This window comes from Stylophora pistillata, chromosome 2, assembly GCF_964205215.1.
Source record: "Stylophora pistillata chromosome 2, jaStyPist1.2, whole genome shotgun sequence".
Classification (NCBI taxonomy): Eukaryota; Metazoa; Cnidaria; class Anthozoa; order Scleractinia; family Pocilloporidae; genus Stylophora; species Stylophora pistillata.
This window is the reverse complement of record NC_142520.1, coordinates 31983523-32007668: the sequence shown is the minus strand read 5'-3', so window position 1 is coordinate 32007668 and position 24146 is coordinate 31983523. Positions and strand designations below refer to the sequence as shown.

The following is a 24146-nucleotide window of genomic DNA, read 5'->3' as shown; positions in this document are numbered from 1 at the left end:
AGACATTTTTGTTTTATTCCTCCTTACAAGGTGAATTGCTTTCAATCTCTGAAGACTTGTATGGTCCAGCATTTTCTTCGATGTTGCAAAACAGCCTCGACATTTCAAGGTTGCATGCTTTCTTTTTGACGAAATTTCACAAACTTGTCTTGGATTATCCACGACTTTTGCAATGTAAACTTGCCACTGAACTATTTTAAGAAAAACTTTTCAGCCATTAAAACAATATGCAAAGGTGAGGAGATTATTTGGAGAGACAAGTTAAAAACTGAATTTGCTGAAATAACAAGATCAAATTTACTTAAATGTTATCGATGATATGTAAGTAAAACCTTTATTTAAACATGATGAGTATGAAGCTATGCAGCTTGTGGGGTCGTGTATAAGACTTCTGTGTAAACATAAGATATTGTTTAGATTAATAATTGATCATATTATCTAGCTAATAAAATATGGAATGGCATCCCCCCCATAAGCTAAGGAAAACGCCTTTTAAAAGTAAGTTACACCCTGTGTGTGTGTGTGTGTGTATGTATGTGAGAGCCTGTACAGTGTCTGTTTAGGTAGCCCACCTAGAATAGCTTTGCTAACTGCGGGCTACAAACAGCATTATTTCTTTAATTTTAAAAAATTAAGTCAATGTTGTTGTTAAATATTGTTGATATTATAGAACTAAAAACGCTTTTTTAGGGAGGAGCTATCTTTTAGAGAATAAATTAGAAAAGTCAATGTTCCTAACCAAAGGAAGCTTTTTAATTGACCTGGAGAAACTTTTCACACTATGCATGTTACAACATTCAATTGGATCAGTAGCACAATACACGTGAACAATCAGAGTGACACAAACGTTTTCCCAAATATCTTCTTTATTATGAGTGGTACGTTTGTAAGATTTCACACCAATAAAGGTAACATGTTTGTCAATAAATACGCAAAGTTTCGTGAAAATTCACTGCACTCTTATTTTTTATGAAATTTTTGTTCTACAAAATTGATTAAAAATATGGCCGTCACGCGTAACATTTACACAGATGGAACGTTGTTTGATTATGAATATCTATATCAAAACACGCATTTCTGTTTTGAAAAAAATCTTATAATTACAAAGACCAAACGTACTTTCAACCTAATAACTAAAATTTTCTAAAACTAGGATCTGTATGGTTAAAATTCTAAAAAAGTACCTCATAGTTATGGCGTCACGATACTGCTCTCAGCTTCTGCAGTTGAAATTTCGGTTCCCAGACAAGTTACAAAATGAGGCGATCAATAAAAATAGTAACCCTGACGGCATTCTCACTTTCTAAGGACTCTTTCCTGAAAATATGAACAATCTAGGGCCATTCGCTCCAACGCAGTAAGAAAAAGACTGAATCCCAAGCCGTTTGAAACGCTCTATGATTTGATGCGCCATTCAAAACAACACACAAAGTCAACGTCTTCCCAAATGCGCGGAATGCATCCGAAACCTTCCGATTGCCGCCACATTTGATTCTCATCTCAAAACGAATGTTCACGAGCATTTCCACGTTAAAATATAAAGTAGGTAGCTCACAAGAAGAGTTTTTCGAAATCCCAAGCCTTATGAAACGCTTCTTCATGAATTTCATATTACATGTAGGATTTTCTCGCGCGAAAGGACCGAAAGGCAGCGAAAAAGCGTGAAAACTTCGCCATGACTTTGAACGATTCCTTCGTGAAAACAACAACATGGGGCCTTGGTAACCTCCCGAGAAGGTTCCAGAAACTTTTTGTTATGTAATAACTCCGAAAATAGCCGTGACACGTGCAGAAGAACAAGTGTTTTTCAAAGCATGTCCCTCGGGTCGCCAGGTGAGTTTACGCGAGACGATTTTCAATGGAGCGTGAGAATAAAGCAGAACTAATGAGAAGGTGGAGAGAAGAAAAAAAGGAGAAGAAAAAAGCTATCAAAAAAGCCCACTACGAAAAAAACAGAAAGGAGCTAATACAGAAAGCTGTGGGAAGAAAGCAACAAAAAGCCACGGCCTCGAAAACACGTGCTCAATCGCGGAAAATTACAAAAGACGGGAATGGAAAAAGCACAGCTAGAGTTCGCAAATTTCGACAAAACAAAGCAGAGGAAGTAGAAAAAAAGAGAGCCCAAAGCAGAGAAAGGTCAAAGAAATACCGGGATAAGAAAAAGGCTGCTGAAATGGTAGTTGAAACAGACGAAACATATCCTGTTGAAACTCCGGACATGGCCGTGTTCAAAAGTCGGATGGCAAAAAAGCGAGCAGTGGACAAAACAAGAAAAGTGCTTCCGGCAACACCAAATAAAAAATTAGAAGTTGTAGAAAAGCTTGTCCGAAGTCCACAAACAAGAAAGGCACTGGAGAAAAAAGGTCTGATAAAATCACCAGAAGAAGAAAAAGAAATGGAAGCTTTGAGAGCCATCACGACTGACTTAACTAGTGGAATTAAGCATTTGAAGCGCAACAATAAAAATGAAAGCCGCTCTGCATTTGGGGCAATCAAATCACTCGCGTTTGGAGAAACAGTGAAAGAAAAGAGGCTAACTTCAACTGTTTCAAAGCTTGTTTCTCTAGATAGACGTTCAGTTAGTCGTGGAATAAAGCGCAGGTGTGAGGTCCTTAAGGGAGATGAACCGAGTTGGCTACTTACGAAGAGGAAACCCAGAGTGGATGCACTTTCTGAGGAAGTGAAAAACTCTGTCTGCCTGTATTGGACTTTTGAGGCTAGTAGACCAACAGGAGACAAGAAGGATATCATCAGGAAACGAATTGGCCCAAAACTATACATTGAGCACCCCAAACATGTGCTGGAGCAGACTCAAAGTGAAGTCTACTTTAATTTTCGTGCAGCCAACCCCGATGTTAAAATCTCTCAAAGAAAATTTGAGGGCCTAAAGCCATATTTTGTTAAAGGGGCAAAGGAGCGTGACAGAAGGTCTTGTTTATGTCGCAAACATGAGGAAGCACGGATTGTATTCAATGAATGTCTCAAGTTTCGAAAAAGTGCACTGAATGAAAATCCTACCCTTGATATACCATTGGTCTCTTTAAATGAAGCTGTGGAAATGTCACTATGTCCTAAACCTGAGGGTAGCGACTTCCACAGGCTTTGCTGCATCAATCGATCGTGTGAAGAATGTGGCACACACCTCTTTAAGCTTCTTCCAGAGGAGCAGTCTGAGGAAGGCACAACCAAGTGGAAGCGCTTTGATTATGTCCTCACTGGGAAGGTGACAGCTTCTGGAGAGCCACAAAAGAAAATTGCGCTGGTGCAGAAGGAAACATGTCCCAAGGAACTTTTCCAGTATTTCATTAAGCTGCTGGAGGACTACCCCTACCACCAGTTCATGGCTATTTGGCAGAGAAAGCAGCTTGATGAACTACTAGAAACCTTGCCTCTTGGACATGTCGTCTGCATCCACGACTACTCAGAGAGCTACTCTTGCAGAGGGCAGAATGAAATCCAATCGCAGTATTTCGACGTGAACAAGGCAAGTCTTCACATCACTGTCCTGTTTCGACATGCACCTGCATGTGATGAAAAAGAAAGCACTGCTGAAGAACCCATCATCATCAAGGAACACATCTTTGTGATCAGTGATGATCCAGGACAGGACTTTGATTCTGTGCACCACGCCCAGTTGCTAGTGGCAAAGTATCTCACTGATGACCTGCAGCTGAACATCACCAAACTGCACGAGTTTACTGATGGCTGTGCAGCACAGTACAAGTCGAGGCACTGCATTGGGGATTTGTCTTGTTCACTTGCCGACTTTGGGTTCACAATTCAAAGAAATTTCTTTGAAACATCCCATGCGAAAGGCGAGCAAGATGCTGCTGGTTCCCATGTAAAACAACAGGCCAGTCTTGCAGTAGTACGTGGAACAGCAAGCATAACCAATGCCAAAGATCTGTGTGACCATCTAACAAGTCATTTCTCCAAACCTGCGCAGTCATCATTTCCATCTCGATCCAAATCAGTCAGCCTAAACAGAAGAATTTTTTTTTATGTTCCATCTCAGGGTCCTGATGCAATTTTACGTAATCGAGAAGGACGCAAGTTTGAAACTGTTAAGGGCATCCGAAAATTGCACTCCATAGTTACCACCCCAGAGCAATGCAAGGTCCTAGTGAGGAAACGATCCTGTTACTGTGGTGAGTGTCTCTTTGACAACTTCGATGACTGCCAGAACAAGGAACTGGTTGATGACTTACAGGAGATTATCTTACAGAGGGAGGCATCTGCGGCTACCACACGAGCCCAAAGTGAAACTCCAGTGGCTGAGCCTGTTCACCTCCATGTTGCTGATCTAGTTGGCAAAGACAGCATCATTGCCATTGCAGCGGACGAAGATGATTCTTATGATTATTACCTGCTGAAAGTTACCAGTGAAGGCCCTGTTATACTGAGAGAAGATGTCACTGATGATTATGGGTGTGCATTTCCTGCTGGGAGTTCCGTTCTTAAAGGACATTTCTTTATAAGGGACAATCTGATTGACATGACGTACAAGCTTGATCAAAAGAAGGTCGCTGTCGTGTTTCCTGGCACTGTTCGTTACGTTTGTTCAGAGCTGATAGAGAGGGGCAGAGGTCGAAAAAAAGTTTTTCAAGTTGCCTGGGATGTCCATGAAGACATCATTGCTTCACTGTAACATTAATTAAGGGGGGATTCTACCTGAAATTAGCTCAAAATATTGTTTTTTTGTTTTCTTCAGAAATGCGAGGTTCAACTATTCGACTTTACACTGACGATCGTTTTTACCGAAAAATTTTAAAATATAAATGAGAAATTACGTTAGAAAAGAAGAGGTATCTAAATAGAAATCTCGTTTCCATGGCAACCAAAACAGCATTTTTTGTTTCTTACTTGTTTACCAGCCTGTTTGGAGCTCAAAATATGTCAAACAAGCCCGAAACGCCCCTTAGAATCCTTGTGCTGTCTTACATGAAGGGGAAAATAAGAAATTGAAAGAGTAACACTGGAGACGAGTGAGAGATTTTTGTGTGAAAGTTGTCACAGTGTATAGACCGGTTCACGCTCTTGAGTGCATGCTGGGTAATTAGGGCAAGCAAATCCAAAATGGCGGATACGAACAACACTCTTTTGCTCGATCTGAATACTTATAGTTCAATATAGAAGTCACAGCTACATTTTGAGCTCTTTATGTTATTGCCATCTCGCTCAAAAGTCGTTGACAGTTCAATATCCCAACAACACGATCATGGCCACGCACCTCGAAGATTTTTTGGAACTTTCATGTGGGGAATTGCAGTTTTATCTTAAACAGCGAGGTTTGCCCTCTGGAGGGACACACTCGGATCTTGCTGCTCGTGCTTTGGTAGCTTTTGAACATAAAACGCCTATTCGAGATTCGGCCGAAAGCCAAGCCAAGTCACTACAAAATGAACATGTAGAACTACTACGCACATGCGGTATAAAGGATCCGTTATCCATGGTCGATTGGGAGGACTGTGTAACAAAGTGGCCGCATACAAACATTGGTCAAATATTCTCGTTTATACTTGGAAAAAAAGCTTTCGACACTGACTATATTGGTCAATATAAAATCAGAAAAGCGTATTCATACTTTAAAAGTGGTTTTGTGCACACTGTATACTCAAAAACAATTCATGGACAAGACAAAGTTCTGTTGTTTGCATCTGTCACTCCATCTCAAAGAATTCGCGAAGAACCTCATAAAGTGTGGATAATTTGTAAATCTCCCGGTGAAATTCTTGGGGCATATTGTAGCTGTACAGCTGGATACAGTCAGTGCTGTAATCATGTCATAGCCCTTTTATATAAAGTTGAGTTTGCCAACCAGAAAGGTTTCACAGATCCTTCCTGCACAGATAAGGCATGTGTGTGGAATAATACTAGCAAGAAAGACATCCAACCCATGAAATTAAAGGACATGGTGTTCCAAAGCCACAAGGTAGTCAAAGAAAACCCAAGTTATGCTATTAATAGCAAGGAAAAACAGAACTTTGATCCTCGGCCAGAATCCTTGAGGGTTGTTACCGAAGAAAGCAAGCAAAAGTTTCTAGCTTCTCTTCGAAACATAAATCCTGATGCTGTCATCCATATTTCATATGCACCACCAACTTCTGATGATGTTCCCCCATCACTACAAATTATAGCTGATGATATATCCTCTAAAAACAATGGTGTAGATGCTGATGAATTAGTGAGACAATTTCTGGAACAATTATCTTTCAATGACAGTAGCATTAAAGAATTAGAAAAGGCCACAAGGGATCAGGCTAACTCCAGTATATGGAAAGAGCAAAGAAAAGGTAGAATAACTGCATCTCATTTTCATGAAGTATACACAAAGACAAAAACAATTCTTAGAAAAAGAAAGCCAAATTGCAAAGTAACACCTCTTCTTGAGCGAATTTTAGATTGTACCGATCTGTCAATGATACCTGCCATTAAATGGGGAAGAGAACATGAGAGAGATGCTGCTGCATCATTCTTTGCACAAGAATCCAAAAAACACAAAAATGCAAAGCTTCAGACTTGTGGCTTGTTTATATCTAAAACTTACCCTTTTGTGAGAGCTACCCCAGATGGTATTTTTCACTGCGATTGCTGTGGTCATTCTTGTATTGAGTATAAATGTCCATACTCACTTGCAGACATGAAATTTGATGAGCATTGGAACAATACAACTTATCTAGAATTAGTGAATGGGAATATCATGCTCAAGAGAACCCACAGTTATTATTACCAGATACAAGGACAAATGGCCCTAACAGGATGTCCTAAAACCTTTTTTGTTGTTTGGACTCCACTTAGTGGTGCTCATATTGAAATTATTGAGTTTGATTTAAAACTGTGGCAAGATATCATACCAAATCTAACAATTTTTTTCAAGACTTATGTTGCTAGGGTGTTGCTAGGTACTAGGCCTATTTATTATTGTGCTGTCTGTGAAAAACCCTGTCTTGAGCCAGATGAAATTGAATGTGATGATGAAAACAGTGTTCAGTGTGAATGTTGTATGCTATGGTTTCACTGGGCCTGCTCAAATTTTGAACAAGAATCAACATTCATTTGCAGATTTTGCAATGAACAAGCAATAGATAATGATTAAAATTATAGAGTGGAAGCAATATGACCTCAACAAACTACTAAATAGTACAAAATAGTGCGGATGAAACCAAAACATTATAGTATTTAGTATTACTAAAGTTTCAAAGTTATTGTTTGAACATTGTTGTAGCTATATACAAACATGTTTGTGTAATTCCATAAAGGAATTGTATTCTAGAAGATGTGTAAATAAACTTGACTACCATAGCTTATAACCTGTGAGAAAATTGAATGGGAACATTTTGGACTGGTACAAAATGCAAACATAATTGATGAAATGAAATCTATGTACTCAAAGGCTTTTTCATATTACATATTGCTGCACAAATGATGATTATGTCATCCAAATGGGAAAGAATGCTAATGGGAATTTCTTGCTTTAACATAGCAAAGTCTTTAATTCGCTTGATAGCCTGCTCGACATAAATCCGTACATTAGCAATAAGTGATGTGTTCCTAACATCAGCACCTGACATCTGGAGATTGGAATGCTTGGAGGGTGGAATTGTTAGAGAACATTGGTAGTATGCTAACAGGTCATGAATCTTGAATCCCCTGTCTGCCATAACTTGGTCATGTGGCTGAAGATAGTTTAAGAAACCACTGTTTTCTACAATAAAAACATCAGATGACCTCCCACTGAAGGTCTCAGAGACAAATGATATGTGGCCATTTGGTGTTATCCCTATCAAAAACTTTAACGTGTAGTGTTGTTTGTAATTTGACCAACACATTGCCGCATTCTCTAAGCTTGATGGGGTTTCAGAGAATAGTTCTGTGCAGTCAATGATGACTCTACACTTTCTGTAATATCGTCGAAACATATCAGGCATATTTCTTTGAATTAAATACCTATCTGGCCAGGAAATCATCCACTTTAATTCTTTAGACATCAGCTTAACCCAAGTGGTAAAGACAGAGCTGACAGTCGCCTCGGAAACTTTGAACCTTAAAGCCAGATCAAATACAAAGAGTCCTAGCTTGATTCGCATCATGGTTAGCAAAAACTCTTGCTCCAAGGTTAGAGCTCTCTGTACATTATTTGACCTGGGCTTGGTGGTGTCCTTCAAAGCACTTTCTTTGTCTCCTTTCCAGTAGTGCATACACATGGCTTTTTCAAAGAGTGTATTAAACATCAATTGAAATGTTTCTACGTTAGGGAATCCAGTGAAACGCTGGACATCTTGCTCTGTTGTTAAATCAGCAAACTTCATACTTCCGTATGTTAGAGGATTTATTATCAAGCATTGAGTTCCTTCTTCTTTGAAGCTTGAGTTATTGGATGCCTCAGCAGTAGAGACAACTTCGTGTCTTGCCACAAGCTTTCTTTTCTTGGGTGAAGGTTTGTTAGAGTCACTTGGCACCATATACAAAGTTGGAGTTGGTGAGGAGTACGTTGGCTTTCCATATTGAAAGTGATTCGAACAAACAGTCTTGTAGTTGCCGGGTTCGAATCCAACAAGTCCTTTGGATATGCTGGCAATCCATTGGGCTCTTTTCTTTGGATCCTTCGGAATAAAATACCAGCGAAGATTTTCGACATGTGACCGTTTCACTATCTTTTTTGGATATCTTGAGTCGTTGTTACAACCTCCAACACAACATCGGTAGTTAACCATTATATATCTTATTTTTTGACGCATTAAAATCGAAAATACAGAGCTCAAAATGTAGCTGTGACTTTTATCTTGAACTGTCAATACTAAAAATTGCGACCAGTTCTGAAACAAAGCCGATATTCATTAAGTATTCAGATCAAGCAAAAGAGTGTAGCCGAGCGTGTCCGCCATTTTGGATTTGCTTGCCCTAATTACCCAGCATGCACTCAAGAGCGTGAACCGGTCTATTGCGAAATATTGAACTCCTTTTGTCTCTTTTGTGCTGGAATGACTGGAAAGAAGAAAAGAACCGTTTACAGGAAAACTAGGAAAAGAAAGGGGCATGGAGGAGATCGTAAAAAAGCGCAATTACTGAAGAAAAGCGGTTGCAACAGGAAGAGTGAACCAAACGAACCGACCCCAGGAACTTCGCACGATCAGTCTGATCTGTCAGATTTTGGCGAAGAAAGCGATCAGCTTCCTAGTTCTTCAAGGAAGAAGATGAGATTCCAGAGCTCAGAAGATGAGTCTTCTTCAAGTTCTGATGAAAACAAAAAAGTTTTCGAGGTAGCTGAGGTAGAAAAAGGATACAGGCTCGTTGATCTAAAGAGCTTCTCTTCTGTGCTCTCAACTTTACACAAATGCGAAGAAGGTGAGAAAAATATCACACATCATAAATATGCTTTTCAGCCCCTTGAACCTAAAGAAAAACGATAGTTAGAATTATTTGCAGAAAAGGAGTTTTATTATTGTTTAATCATTTTTTCTGATCTTTCTTCACTGCAACACTTGTACACATTTATGGAGGTGTGAACTAATGCTCCAACATTGTGGTTCTGTTTGGTTCAGTAACTATAGCTAATAGCATCCTTTTCCGTCATGTTTTTAATATAGGAGACCTTACTATTGAAGAAAATACCGCTAGCCGTTATAGACTGATGTCAGATCTCTCCATTCACTGCAATTCTTGTGATGAAAGTACTCCTTGGCAGACATCACCCAACCTTGCCAAGAAAGGCAAATCATTTGATGTCAACCGGAGAGCTGTCTACCACTCAATAGAAACTGGAAGTGGCTACGAGGGACTCTCTTCTTTCTGTGCGATAATGAACATGCCTTGTTTGTCAAGAGCTGCTTACTACAAGCAAGTTGATGTAATTTTGGAAGCACTGGAAAGTGAAGCAAAAGAAGAACTAAAAGGTGCAGGCCAAAGGCTCCGAAAGCTAATCATGGAGGAAAATGGCATCTCAGACAGCACCACAATAATTGATGCTGCTGTTAGCTTTGATGGCACTTGGGCCAAAAGAGGTTTCACATCACTAACAGGTGTTGTTTTCGTCATCTCAATTGACACAGGAGAAGTTTTAGACTATCACGTGATGTCTAAATCTTGCCGTAAGTGCTCCCTAAAGAACTCACAATGTGAAGGGAATGTGGAAGAGTTTGAAGAATGGAGGAGGGAGCATGTTGCATCTGGAGATTGTGACATCAACTTCGAAGGCAGTTCACCTGCTATGGAAGCAGAAGGAGCTTCTGTTCTTTGGAATAGATCCATCGAACTTCATAACATGAGGTACAAATGGATGGTGTCAGACGGGGACAGTAAGGCCTTTAACACTGTTCAACATGCCTATGATGACTGTGAAGTTATTAAACTGGATTGTGTAGGCCATGTGCAGAAAAGGATGGGCAAACATTTAATGAATTTGAAGGCATGCAGTAAGGGTAAACTTGCTGATGGAAAACCTATAGGAGGGCGTGGCCGGCTTACAGAAGGAAAGATCAAGCAGCTTCAAAGGTACTATGGCCTAGCAATCCGGCAAAACACCTTGACCAAGGCAAATCCCTCTGAACGGGAGGTTGACATTGCAGTTTATGCTATGAAAAAAAATATTATAGCCATTCTCCATCACTGTGTAAATTCAACTGACAATGCTAAACAACACCGCTTCTGTCCACCAGGTGATTCATCATGGTGCAAATGGCAACAGGACCAGGCAACAGGAACCAGTACCTACAAAGGAGATGACTGTTTGCCCGAAGTCTTCGTGGAGACTCTAAAACCCACATTTGTGTCATTAAGTGACAGTAAACTTTTAGAAAGATGTGTACGAGGAAAAACCCAGAACCCAAATGAAAGCATCAACGCAATGGTTTGGGTCCGGTGTCCCAAACATAAACACCATGGAGTGAAAGTTGTCCGGTGTGCTGCTGCGTCTGCAGTCTGCCACTTCCACAGAGGTGCAGAAAGCAGAGAAAGATTGATGGAAAGGCTTTCAATTCCTGGAGGTGCATTTACTGAGGATGCATTTCGACTAAGAGATAATTCAAGGCTTCGGAAAGCTGATAAGCAGGCAACGGCCAAGGAGAAGAAGCGCCGGCAGGGATTGCAGCTTATCCGTACTCAAAGAGAAGCGGCTCTTCGTGAAAAAGAAGATGTTTCATATGAAGCTGGGGCATTCTAACTCTTGCTCTTGCCTATCCTAATTATATTTGAACTTATGGTTACTCATTGACTTCATAATTTGAATACAGGAGGTGTTTAATTTTAAAATCTTGTAACTTTAGGCCTTTTTTTCTCAAAACGTATTTTTTAATACTTGAGAAAAGATTACTCAAGAAGTATGAGAGCTATGGACCTGAAATTTTTAGGGATTGCTGATCTAATTGAGTTATTTGGGATGAGTGAAGGAAAATGCCATAGAGGTCTTTCTAAAGAAATGATTAAACAAATAGTGATCATGTGTTAGATGTGTAACTTGACACCAGTGCTGTGATGTCAAATTTAAAAAATTCTTGAAATCCTTCACTCATCCCAACAAGTATTCAATATTGTTTAGAATAACAGCAAAATATTGGTATTTCATTGAAACAGTTTCTAACAATCTTTACTCAAGTACATATAGGTGAGACACTACAAGTTGTTAATTGAAATGACCGGTGTCAGGTTACATTTGCTGCAGGTGTGACATAACACCTTTTTTTGAAAAATATAGTTCATAAGCTTTCCAGTGATATATAGTTTTAGATAGTTGTGACCAAAACTTAAATTCCTACAATTATTTGAAAAAATGCACTTTTTTTAGGTAGAATCCCCCCTTAACAGTTGTTTGATGGACACTAACTGATTATCAGTTTTGTTTTGATGAGGATATTTCAAAATGTACAATATGTCATCCAAAAGTGTGTAAAATGTGCTAGTTCTAGGATGCGCACTGCATTCTGGGTAAAAACTAAAATTGCTGACTTGGCAAAAACAAATTGATTATATGATCGTTTGCTAGTAATGATGATTTGCTGTGATAATTATAAAGAGTTAAGATGAATTTGGACAAACTACTAGATATTTTACCCAATTTTACAGGTCGCAATGCATTATGGGTAAAAAACTAAACATGCTGACTTGGCCAAAAAACTTTCAATTATATGATCGTTTGCTAGTAATAACGATTTGCTGAGATAATTATGGAGTGTTAATATGAATTTGGGCAGATTACTAGATATTTACAAAATTAAGAGGCCGCAAGGCATTATGGGTATAACTAAAAATGCGGACTAGAGAGCTAAAACCAAGTAAACCATAATTATTTATTTTTTTACTGTTTATTATTTTATTTTTTACTGTGCAAATTAAAGTGTTAACATGACTTTGGAGAAACTTGTAGAAATTTTGCATTTTTGATGCATGTTACACAATTGTACATGCTTATTGTGCTACTGATCATTGGCAGACAATTCCACAAAACTGAACCTCAAAAGATTTATGATATTTATGAGAATGAGCTTTCTCTTTCATCTAGGCCTGCTGTATTCTACTCATGGTCAATTTTGACATCGGATTTTTGAGTGCACTTTTTTTCCATAGCTAGACCTTTTTCATGTGGTGTTTCCTAGCTGATAGAAAATTTCTCCATTATGTGGAATCTCAAATTGGTCATTAATGAAAATAACAAAAGGCTTGGGTTCACTATGCCACCCAAGCAGCTTCAACACCTAGTTGTATTGGATCCAACTTTTGGCATTAATGCAGGAATAACAACAAACAATATCAAAGAAATTGTTATCCAATATGATGGCATTGAGAACAAAGCCTTATCAGTGAAAAGATGAAATTACCAACATTGTGAACTTTGATTACTTATCTAAAAAGAAAAGGACCAGGTCATTCAATTAAGATATTACCTTGTTGATATTTTCAAATGCTACTGTTATTCTTAATACAATGATTGTTTACATCATATCATTACTTTCCTTGATGAACATTAAGTACTTCATTTTTGCACTGTTAGTTAACTTTGGTACAATATATAAATATATGCAAGTTCGATTTATTTTCAAGATAACAATACCATTTTCAAACCAAACAGAGAAAATGCCATCCAATGTGAAACAATGGGTTTCATCACAGTGATGAAATTACCAATGTTGCAAACTTTGATATCTCATCAAAAAAGTAGAGTACCAAGCCAAAAGGAGCTATACCAGGAAATCATGTTATCTTTTTCCTTTTCCACCATTAATTGTATTCCTTATATGGCCATTCTCACTTTGACCAAAACTAGGTTTTGTAGCTACATCAATTTCATCAGCTGTTGTCTTCATTCTAGAGTTATTATTAAGGGTTTTTGCTCCAATTTTCATGCATCTTTTTCTACTAATCACTATTGTCACCAAATTCAAAGTCCCCAAAAATCTTTTTCATGCAACATTATGAGAATCATCATCAGAGCTATGTGCCAAACACCTAACGACATCAACCAACAAATTCTACATTCTACATTGGCAAAACAGGAAGAAAACTAGTGTCTCATTCCAAGGAACACCTCTGCAACATAGAAAGGAATGAAATGGACACATCAAAACCAGTTACTAGACACTTCAGTCTACCTAATCATTTTAAGCTGCATATGACAGTCTGCAGCCTATGCTTGCACTTAAGTAGCTCTGACAACCGCAAAACTTTTAAACAAAAGTTCATCTTTCAAATCAGCACTCTTAATCCCATAGGAATCAATTAATGTTACTCATTCTACTAATTTACTCTTGTTTTTCTAGTCACCGTGTTCCTAACAATAGCATAGCTCCACTTTCTTCATACAAACACACACACAATCCACAATTCCTCCTCTTGCTCTGACAGAGGGCTAGAGTGCTTGAAATGTCAGCTTTTAAACTCTTTAAATTGGAGACTGCAGCAGTACAGAAAAGGCTCAAGACATTGAATAGAGATGTTACATGTACCTTTGTTTACACTTTCAAATGGTACTGTTAATCTTAATTCGTGGACTCTTGCCTTCACCAGCTTTTTGTAATCCTACATGTACCTCAGAATTCATCATCACCATTTGTCCACTCAATTCCAATCAGCCCAGTCAATACAAGCCCAGTCAATACAAGCCCAATTTGCAGCCCTATGGTAATCCAACCAGTGTTTGTCAACTCTTGTACGCTAATGCATAAGAGAGCACTTTCCTGTAGTCTGTTGGATTTTGTCAGGACAACGCCAACTACATCTTTGCAGGACCAGCAAGATATTTGTTAGATCCTGTTCAGATGCCAGTAATTCCCCCAGTTATTGCAAACACAGCCTTTACTGTGATAATGGCATGAATATCTTCACCAGCAAAGAAGGATCAAGCAGTTGATCTAGCACTGAACAGAATACAGTGCTTTGGTGCTGATGAAATCCTTGCCCTCCAATCAAACCCATCAACATCCAAGAGCTTTGCAGTTGAATTAGTACTTAACACGTTCCATCCCTGGGAGCTCAAAGGCTCCAAGTTTGGTGGAGTCAATAACAAGAAGCTGCCAACTCCAGAAACCTGGAGAAGATAAGAGAACTTTCCTTCCAGTATTTTCAAACCGTGTTGTTAGTGTGGCATTCCCGTTTACATTCCTAGTTACATTTTTTACATTTTGCATGTAAACTTCCTTATTTTTTTTTCCATTCTTTAATTCACCTTGATTTATAAATATTCTCTTAGATTTTTTTGTATTATATTTTTCGCCATATAAACCATGTAAGTGAAAAAACAGTCCAACTAACTTCTACTTTCAACACACTACTGCGAAAACTTCAAAACTAGTTTCGTCTACGACCTCGTCAGTTGATGACAAACAAAAACTAAAAATGTTTTTGAAAAATTTTTGAAAAAACGCACATGTCGTGTAGTAACACACAAAAAGTAGCCGCTCGGAACCAAGTCTCTAGAACTGTCACATTGCCATAACTGCCCTAGGCACGTTGACATAATTCCACTCGCTTTTGGAATTCATTAACTTGCCCTCTTCAACCTTATTTATCAGTACAGACTCCGTTATCTGCCTCAACATTGCATCATCCTGAAAAACCCCCGTTACATTCATTACAAAGCCCACTTCATTTCCACCATGCCTTTCACAACAATGTCTCCACAGAACAGAGCTCCCTTCTCGCCGTTCTAAAGCATGGCAGTGTTCTCTACAACGAGTATACGCACTTCTGGATGTCTCTCCCACATATTTCGATTTACAAACACGGCAAACCAACTCATATGTAACACCCGTACTTCGGCATGACCCCTTTCCGTCAGTCTGGCAGAGAAGGCAGTCAGCATTGATGCATCGCCTCTGTTTGAAAGGGTCTGATTTTTGGAGCATGGCTTTAAGGGTTGTTCCAGATTGCTCAACAACTTTGATCTTAAACTCTGTGGCTTTGATCTCTCTTGTGTACCTGCGTTTAATCTGGGAACCAGGTGTTGCTTGTACGAAAATCACGGTTTCATAACTACCCTTTCTAAACCAGTTGTCACGTCTCTTCTTTCTCTCTCGTGCCCGTTCGTACGCCTTCCACTCTCTTGACCTGTATTCTGCTGTTCTTATGCCCATTACAAGATGCTTTGGAATCTGAACCAGAGCGGACTTACACGTCAGAAACATTGATGAATGGTTGCAAGACATAGACCTAGCTAATGATGGCACTGATAAATTCTCAGCATTTCACATTCTTAAATGTGCTCTGTCACCACATTCAGCACCACAGCTTGTGACTCAAATAGTGAATCTTTTACTTCTACAACTTCGACCAGAGTCCAGTGCAGTTCCTCTGGTGTGTGTTCTTAAGATTTGAACTTGTCCATATCATGTTTTCATTTCATTTTGTAGATTTCTCACCTCTTTGGTGTATAAGCTTTATGGTTATATGATCAGATTGTGTGTGTAATTAATGACAGTTTAATATCAATGTGCCCCTTGGTTAGAAGTAACTGCAATGTCCAGCTCTGCATGTATTTCTGTATTACAGTCAAAAGTTAAGAATAATATGCTGTGGCGTTTATTAATTACTTCATTTTGTTGTCAGTTACGTATTTCTCAAGGTTAGATCATCTAACACTAATGCAGATAGTTAGAAGTAGAGTTTGTTTCTTTATAGGAATAATACCACTGCCCACAGCACATGGTCGGTTGTTCAAGAGAAGCATGGTTGTTGCACGAGTTGTAGATTGAAGAGGATGGTCTGTGAGTTACCGTATTTCTTCACCTATAAGCCGATCTTGGCTATAAGCTGAGAGCCTGAAAGCCAGGGTCTTTCCACTAGACTCAAGCTGCCCAAAAAAAGTAAAACCATCAGCTATAAGCTGAGAGCAAAATTATTGATTGTAACTGGCCATTTGAGCAAGCGAACCTTCCAGAAAACATAAGAAATTGACTCACTAAACACAAAACCTAATAAATTACAATAAACACAAAAGAAAAAAAGAGAACCAATGGAGATATGAATATTAATTGATCCAACGACATGTATAAATACTACCATGTGAACACAGATCAACCACAACAACAATCTCAGTTAAATGTTTTAAAGTATCTATCAATCGAGTACCCCTTTCATCGCCATTACGTTTTATCATCATACCTAAAGCACACTGCTCCTCGTATCGTATGGCTTTCAAGATAAAAGTTAGTGCAGAAGCTGAAGAAAACAACTTGGAAATCGCTTGAGAATATGGACCAAGCGAGTCCATGGTATGACGCTGGAGAAGAGACCAGACGACTATTCTTACTGGTGAGCTGAAGATGTCTGCAAAACGTGTGATGGGCTGTTTCACTCCGAAATATCCCAAACTAGACCAGCAAGTGATGGAGTGGTTTTCACAGCAAAGAGAACAAGGTTGGTATTTACTTTTTTATCTTAAATTTTAAGAGTTTTTAAAGAGCTGAATGATATCATCTTTCAGTGTGTGGGAAACAGACTCTGATTAGTCAGATATGTTTTTGTCATGACAATTTCATAACATCACAAAAAGAATGTTGCAGTCATGATTATTTTATTCAATTAGTACTGCACATGTTCCAGCAAGTCCAATGAGCTTGGAGGCCCCCACATTTGTAGAGTCAGTAACAAGAAGCTGCCACTTCCAGAAAAAATAAAGACAATAAGAGAACTTTTCTTCCAGTATTTTCTAACCCCATTGATGCAAAACAATACCATGAAATTTTGCAAAGCTAATCTCAGGAAAAAAAGATTCAATGATCTATTGAAATTTTCCTGCCATATTTTAAAATCATTTTGCAAGATTAAAAAAAATTACTATTTATGCAAGGAAAAACATCACTTCAGCTAAGCAGATAAGTGAAAAAATGCCACAAACCACAGCATTATGTCTCACATGCTAGACCTTTTCTGCCATTTTGACATTGAAACACAAATTGTAGTAGTTTGTTTACTATATGCAACATCATGCTTGAGTTGAGTCTCTAGTCCATCACTAATTGAAACAATAACTGCAAAGTAATACAGTACTTAGATTTTCCACTTCATGTGATATCATTTTAAAACAAAACTATGACAAGATTACACTATGTGTAAATTTGTTTACAATATGTAACATCACACTATTCAAGTCTCAGTGACTAGACCAACAACAGCTAATAAAAGTTTATTGGTTGAGTGAGTATGGTCTAGGGAATGATGAAAAGGAACCTCTGGAACTGTCCCAAGAAAGTTAAAGAAATTGTGTGCCCAAAGCTGGAATATGCTTGTGAGGCTTGAGACCCTCATCTCCAAAAGGACATCTTCCCTTGAGATGGTTCAAAGCAAAGCTGTATTATTTTGTAACAACAGCTATCACCCTACAACCAGCATTACTAAAATGCTTCAAGAGCTAGAATGGACCACCTTAGATCTAAGAAGAACAATGTCTCTGTTAATTTTTCCATGTAAGATGAGTCAGGGGAAAATTGATATTGACACTACTGTTTACCTGCACCTCACACTCAACTCAGAACATATGCAAGCCACAATTTTAGATACATTCAAGAGAAAGCCACTAGGAACATTCATTTCTATTCTTTTTTTCCCAGAACTAGAAGTTGGAACAGCTTACCTAAGGACATTGTCAACTCCAACACCCTTGAACATTATAAATCTGAGCTTCTAAATTATTTAGTTAAGAACAATAATTAGATCTTCTATTTCTTTGCTTTGTAAGTAAGTAAGCAATTTATTTATTCAAACACGTAGACACCTAGGAGTTAACAAAAAACTCGATCAAACGTGGACGTGTACGACACGTGTAAGACACGTGTAGACATTACTTTTTGGCTGTTAGTAGTTGGCGAGATATCTATACGATTTTACCGCCTGAACATAAATGTAGACGAACAAATACATGAAGAAATAATTGGTTTTTAACCTTGTGAGAGTTCCATTAGAAAAGGAAGTATAACAAGCGACTAAACTGCAGCCACACTCGCCGCACGGAATTGGAAATACACAGCGTTCTGGAGCTTCACCCATGTTCAAAATAGCGGGTTTCGCCGCGAAAAGTTCGATAATGACAACAGTATGCAACGGCCGATATTTTGAAAACTGAGGTTAATTCTTTACAACAGAAACCTTGGACTTCTTGCGGTGAAATTGTACGTCCTTTATTAGTGTATCTTTCTCAGTATCACTGTGCAGCAGGTTGCAACTATATACTTGAGTGATCGTGAGATTTGTTTCAGACAAATTTTTGTGAACACTACCTCTGTATCAACCAACAAACCGATGAAATATCCTCATCAGCGAACTTAACAACAGAATATCAACACTTGGTATTCATCTTTCATTAAGACTTATCTAAAACTCTATAATTTGAGTCTGTCTCGGGATATTCAGAGGGTAGGTTTATGGCGAACCTCAAACAAACCAAATGCGCAGAAATAGACGAAATCATCAAGTATCTTAAAAAAGAAAGGGAGCCTAGTCTGGATGGTGCACTAGAGTAACAGTAGGCTTGAAACTTTAACACCACTAACGGTACAAAAGTAGTTCGCAAACCTTTAGGAAGGATTAATCCTGAAAAGCGTGATTTCTGGTGTGATCAATTTGCGTCCCAATGGTGCCAACCGCGAGAATTCGCTCGAATCTCTTCCTTCCCTAACTTCAGGAACTATAACCCTGCAATAAGGACAAACAAGTTAAATACGAGTTAGGAATTGTCATTAAACAGAGATTCCAAATCACTGCAAAGTAGATTTCGAATGCTAGCCTGAAGATCATAAACGAGGTCCAATGCAGTATTCTATCACGCCTGTGTAATGCCGCCGCACAATCGTGATAGACGAGCTATGAACTCAGTAACAGAAGTTTTGCTAACAAGATCTGACTTACCCTGACATCAAAAAGTTAAAAACTACCTACGCTCGTTTGCGATAAATGTATAAATGAGTTACCCGAACCCAATCACATGTTCTCCGGTTTGGGCGATGAAACCATATTACACGCTCAGCGGTATTCTTGCACGTCTTTGTAGAGTAGGTATGTCATGTACGAGGAATTATTATGTCCACAATACACGTGTAGCCCGTGGACATTTCTAGTATGTTTGTTCCGGGCTATTATTTCTTCATTGGTTAATGATTATTACATGATAATTTTTTATATTTCAATCTATAAGCACATGCACTAGATATTATATTTCTTACTTCATCCCTTTAAGTTGCTGTCAATACTTACATTTACACTTACATATGTCATCTTGCAACATCTGTAACAGACATATTTCCAAGCTTCTAACTAATAGCTTAAGCACTACAGCTTGCTAGGAAATATAAAAATAGGAAAAATATATATATATACGCATATAAAAGGATGACTCATCCTCTACCTAGGATACTCAATAACAGCAATGACTCTTCCTCTACCTTGGATGAGTCATTGCTGTTGCAAATGCGCATGCTCACTAGTTTACTCTAGTTTGCGCACTTTGGCATGGCTTGGACGATACCACAAATGTTGGGTCGTTTGGGGTGACCCTTTCGGTTCTCCTCCATCCTAGCATCAGCACTGCACTGATGAGGCCCAGAAGGCCGAAACAGTACTGTCTGCAGTTAGATATAGCTCTTTGGCATACAAAGCTTTGCTTTCATATCCAAATTGAACACTCTACCTAGGATGAGTCATTGCTGTAGCAAATGTGCATGCTCACTAGTTTACTCTAGTTTGAGCACTCTGGCATGGCTTAGATGACACCACAAATGTTGGGTTGTTTGGGGTGACCCTCTTGGTTCTCCTCCCGGTTAGCTCAATTGGTTAACCGCCTCCCGGTTAGCTCAATTGGTTAGAGCGCTGGACTGTTGTGCGGGAGGTTGAGGTCGATGGTTCGAGCCCTGGCCGGACCAACACTCAAGGTCTTAAAATAACTGAGGAGAATGCGCTACCTTTCTATAATATCAAGAAATGGATAGACATTCTAGTCTTCTCGGACAAGGACGAATAAACCGTAGGTCCCGTCTCCTGGATCCCGTAATTAGTTAATTTGGTTAGGCAGGGGACATTAAAGAACCCACTCACGAGATTACTGTGATGTGGTCTGGCCTGTTTACGGGGAATTGGCGGGAGGGCGCATCTTCCTTCGATTGTTTGTAAACTGCTGATGCAGTCCGGCCAAAGTCACTGGACTGTTGTGCGGGAGGTCGAGGTCGATGGTTCGAGCCCCGGCCAGACCAACACTCAAGGTCTTAAAATAACTGAGGAGAATACCTTTCCTTGTAAACTGCTGATGCAGTCCGGCCAAAGTCCCCCGAAAAGTGTTGTGATGCGCATTTGATCATATCCACATGTTAATTTATGCAATATAAATAACAAATTATTATTATTATTATATATTATTAATATATTATTATATTCTCCTCCATCCTAGCATCAGCACTGCACTGATGAAGCCCAGAAGGCCAAAACAGTACTGTCTGCAGTTATATACACATATCTATATTTAGTACTAAATAGTACTTATATACTAAAACAGTGGATAGCATTGAAGGCGTGCTCTGATTGACTAGTCAGACTCTAAATATCCTTCGCTATTTACCTCCAAGCAATGGGAAAAAATCTCGTCCCAGTTTGCATCCATGACTAGTGAAGAAATCACTCAAATCAATTTTTGGTGGTAGTGTATATTATCCCACTGTTTTAGTATATACTAAGACAACTGTTCACCTCCACTTTGGTGAATAGTCGTTAAATATATATAAATCAATCAATCAAAAAAGGTAAACATCACACAGAAAAAATGTAGTCAGAGATGGTGGCTTTAAATTTTGTAGTTGAATCCAATGTTACCTAATCAGGTGGCACGCTATTCCAGTCAACTGATAGTTCTCAACCAGAGGCTAAATTTGTACGTGTCACAGGATGGCTGGAGTGCGATGAATTTCAGTGGATGAGATGATCTGGTTTTTATGGAAGACTGAGGATGTACATAGCCGGAGATACCTGTAGCAGTTTGGTTGGTATCACATTTGTACATCAGTGCCAGTCTAGCTACTTGTCTTCTTTTTTCAAGAGTTGGCCAATTAAGTTGCTTTACAACCAATTTTTTCTGCTATTCAGGAATCATCTGCTATTAGCAAGTAACCTAAAATCATTAGGAGCTAGACCACACTAAGTTTTCTTTATTTTACATTTAAGATATTTCCCCCCTTTTTTTTTGGTACATACACCGGTTTATAACTCACTTTATATAATCGCTTCATTGTTAATTAGGCTAGGAGGGGGAAATTGGGATTTTCGGTTTTGGCTATTTTTTAGCTCTGTTATTTGGTTTTTGTGCTAAAACACATCGGTTTATCGGTTTTGGTATTCATTGTGTTTTGTGGGTTTTCTGTTTTTAAACATCTAGTTTTCGGTTTTCGCAAAAAATACTAACGGGTTTTCAGATTTGATATCTGATGCGGTTTTCCGTTTTTCCCATTTGACCTACTTGGGTTTTAGTTTCTCTTCTGAGAGGCAATCACGCGCCTCCACTGATCTCAAATTGCCGCTAAACGCAAATGTTATTGAGTGGAATGCGTGACAAACCAATTGAAATATTGCAGGGATCCCTAGGGGGGTTTATGCGTCTTGGACGCCCAAGACTTTGACCATACCGTAGCGGTTTACCCATCTTGAATGACACCCAAGACTTTGACTTTGGAGCACTTAGGTCAAGGTTGATCAGTGTGCAAACCATGTCTTCCAACGTGCCAAACACGCCGGCGACGGAAGAAGGTCAAGGACCTCAAGAAGCAATTGTGGATGAGTTGTGTTTTTTTATGAAGAAGGGAAAGGCGGCGAGAATTTCAGAAAGAAAAACAAGTTAAGTTTAGATGCACAGAAAAAAAGGAAGAGAAAAGCCTGCACAAGCATAAAAACAGTGTTTGGTAGGTCAATCATACCAATGTCATTATTTATATTATGATAGCTTAATTGCTATATCCTATACAGGGGTGTAGCACCCATATACGCACATATGCCCGTGCGTACAGCCGAAATCTGAAAAAAAAATTTTTTTTATTGCCTTATAGCATTTGTCACAGTTACCATAAAATAGGACCAATTTTAAATTTCAAATTATACTGGTGCATGTGTTTGTTTTTCAGTGCCTTTTCATTAATTCATAAATGACAAGAAACTGTCTTTGGCTTCCTAGACCTGTTACCTTTCTAGATATTTTAGGAAGCCAACAACCCTCGTAACTTTAAAACTCTACAGGTGGGTAAAATAAACAACTAACTAGTTCATTTCGTGTCGCACTTATTTATAAAAAAAGGTTTCGCGGAAATAGTTCAAAATGGCATTTGCAAGACCCTAAATTTCAAAATTTTCTGGGGGAGCATGCCCCCAAAACCCTCCTCTTAGTTTGGGGTGCCTTTGGCATTCCCAATTTCCACGCTGTACATACATCTTCGAAGACTTACAGTCCTTAAACACTAAGAATACGCATCATCTACACCTATGATAAATTGGAAATTCGCGATTGGTGAGGAAGATCATGACTAATTACCATGAGCATCTGTTCCATGGCGGGGAAGAAATGAAAACGAAATAAAAGAGCGTTTCAAGGCGATTCACTCTTATTGGACTTCGAGAGAGCAGCTGAAATAAGGCCCATAATTTAACCAGATACTAGAAGATACGAATGCCAAGTCCATGGCATTCACAAATACTGTAATGAAATTAGTGTAGTTTACTCTGCATGCTCCACTTGTCACCACTATATCGCATCGATCAGGGTTTTAATAACTGGGATGTGAAAATGCATCGGTTTTGACAGTTTTGGATGCAGTTTTCGCTTTCGGTCGATTTTTGTTTCGGTTTTGGATGATTTTTTCTACGGTTTTGGGGTTTTTAATAGGTTCCAATTTCCCCCTCGGCTAGTGAACATTGCTCAGGGATATTTTCTTAGTTTGGTTTCGACTATATTTTCTTTTAGTTCGAACCACAAAAATCCAGCCACATAAATTCAGCAACACAGATTCAGCTACAACCATCGATCATATCAACGCTATCTTCAATCAATACCTCGCCCTTTTCATCTGTGATTTTACACCGCGCCGATCTCTTTATTTTCGTTTGAAATTTTGGTTACGTACCTCATGTGCGTTCGAATTGACTTCTCCGCTATACTAGTAACCTTTGGAGGTTACTAGTATGAACTCTACATAAAATATCCTCCTATACACACAAGGCTAAATACAACCATACACTCAGCTCTACAGGGCTATAGACAGAAAGTCTGACTGCTCACCAAAATTATTCAAAGGGATACAGCGTTACCTTCTTCACGACGTAAGCCAATGAGAAACTCTTTAAAGAAGATGAACAAAAGGCACTGTGTGAGTTTATTCCTGCTCTTTCTTCTTTTTTCGCTGATCGTAAAAGCTCAGCTTTGAAGCTCTTCGCCACCCTCTCCCCTTTGCTCGATTGCCAGCCGCTGTTCGGAAACCGGAGCCCGCGCTCCTCCTTTTTATCGATTACCCGAAAGCATCGAAAGTAAGGGCCTGATTACATTAGCCGGGCTGGCCCTGTTAGCCAGGCTGATTTCTTTTGTTTTGGTGTTCGCCAAAGCGTGAAAACAAAAAAAATCAGCTCGGCTAACCGGGCCAGCTCGGCTCATGTAATCAGGCCCTTAGATAGAGATTACGTGGGGTGTATCAGAAAGAGGAAAA

The 24146-nt window shown here is 38.9% G+C and overlaps 2 protein-coding genes and 1 pseudogene across 4 annotated transcripts in view; 2 read left to right on the top strand and 1 right to left on the bottom strand.

Annotated features, from left to right (window-relative positions):
* Window positions 1-23699, bottom strand: part of LOC148738355 (uncharacterized) — a 42646-nt pseudogene extending 18947 nt beyond the window's left edge. The window contains exons 1-3 of the transcript XR_015997257.1: window positions 20701-23699; window positions 19675-19759; window positions 18997-19116 (exon numbers count right to left, since the gene is read on the bottom strand). The product of XR_015997257.1 is annotated as an uncharacterized LOC148738355 (transcript). The remainder of the gene's footprint in view (window positions 1-18996; window positions 19117-19674; window positions 19760-20700) is intronic.
* On the top strand, window positions 802-4997 carry LOC111339288 (uncharacterized). Of its 2 annotated transcripts, XM_022945913.2 has the most exons (2): window positions 802-4148; window positions 4226-4393. In XM_022945913.2, the coding sequence occupies exons 1-2, from the start codon at window positions 1859-1861 to the stop codon at window positions 4261-4263; spliced, it is 2328 nt and encodes a 775-aa protein (XP_022801648.1). In that variant the 5' UTR covers window positions 802-1858; the 3' UTR covers window positions 4264-4393. The 2 variants fall into 2 exon arrangements, with proteins under 2 accessions (XP_022801648.1, XP_022801647.2); XM_022945912.2 differs by having other exon boundaries at window positions 802-4997.
* On the top strand, window positions 8982-12340 carry LOC148738356 (uncharacterized). Its single transcript, XM_088750829.1, has 2 exons — window positions 8982-9345; window positions 9588-12340. Exons 1-2 carry the CDS (start codon window positions 8982-8984, stop codon window positions 11156-11158), a joined length of 1935 nt encoding a protein of 644 aa, XP_088606955.1. The 3' UTR covers window positions 11159-12340.
* Window positions 23700-24146: the final 447 nt, after the last annotated feature.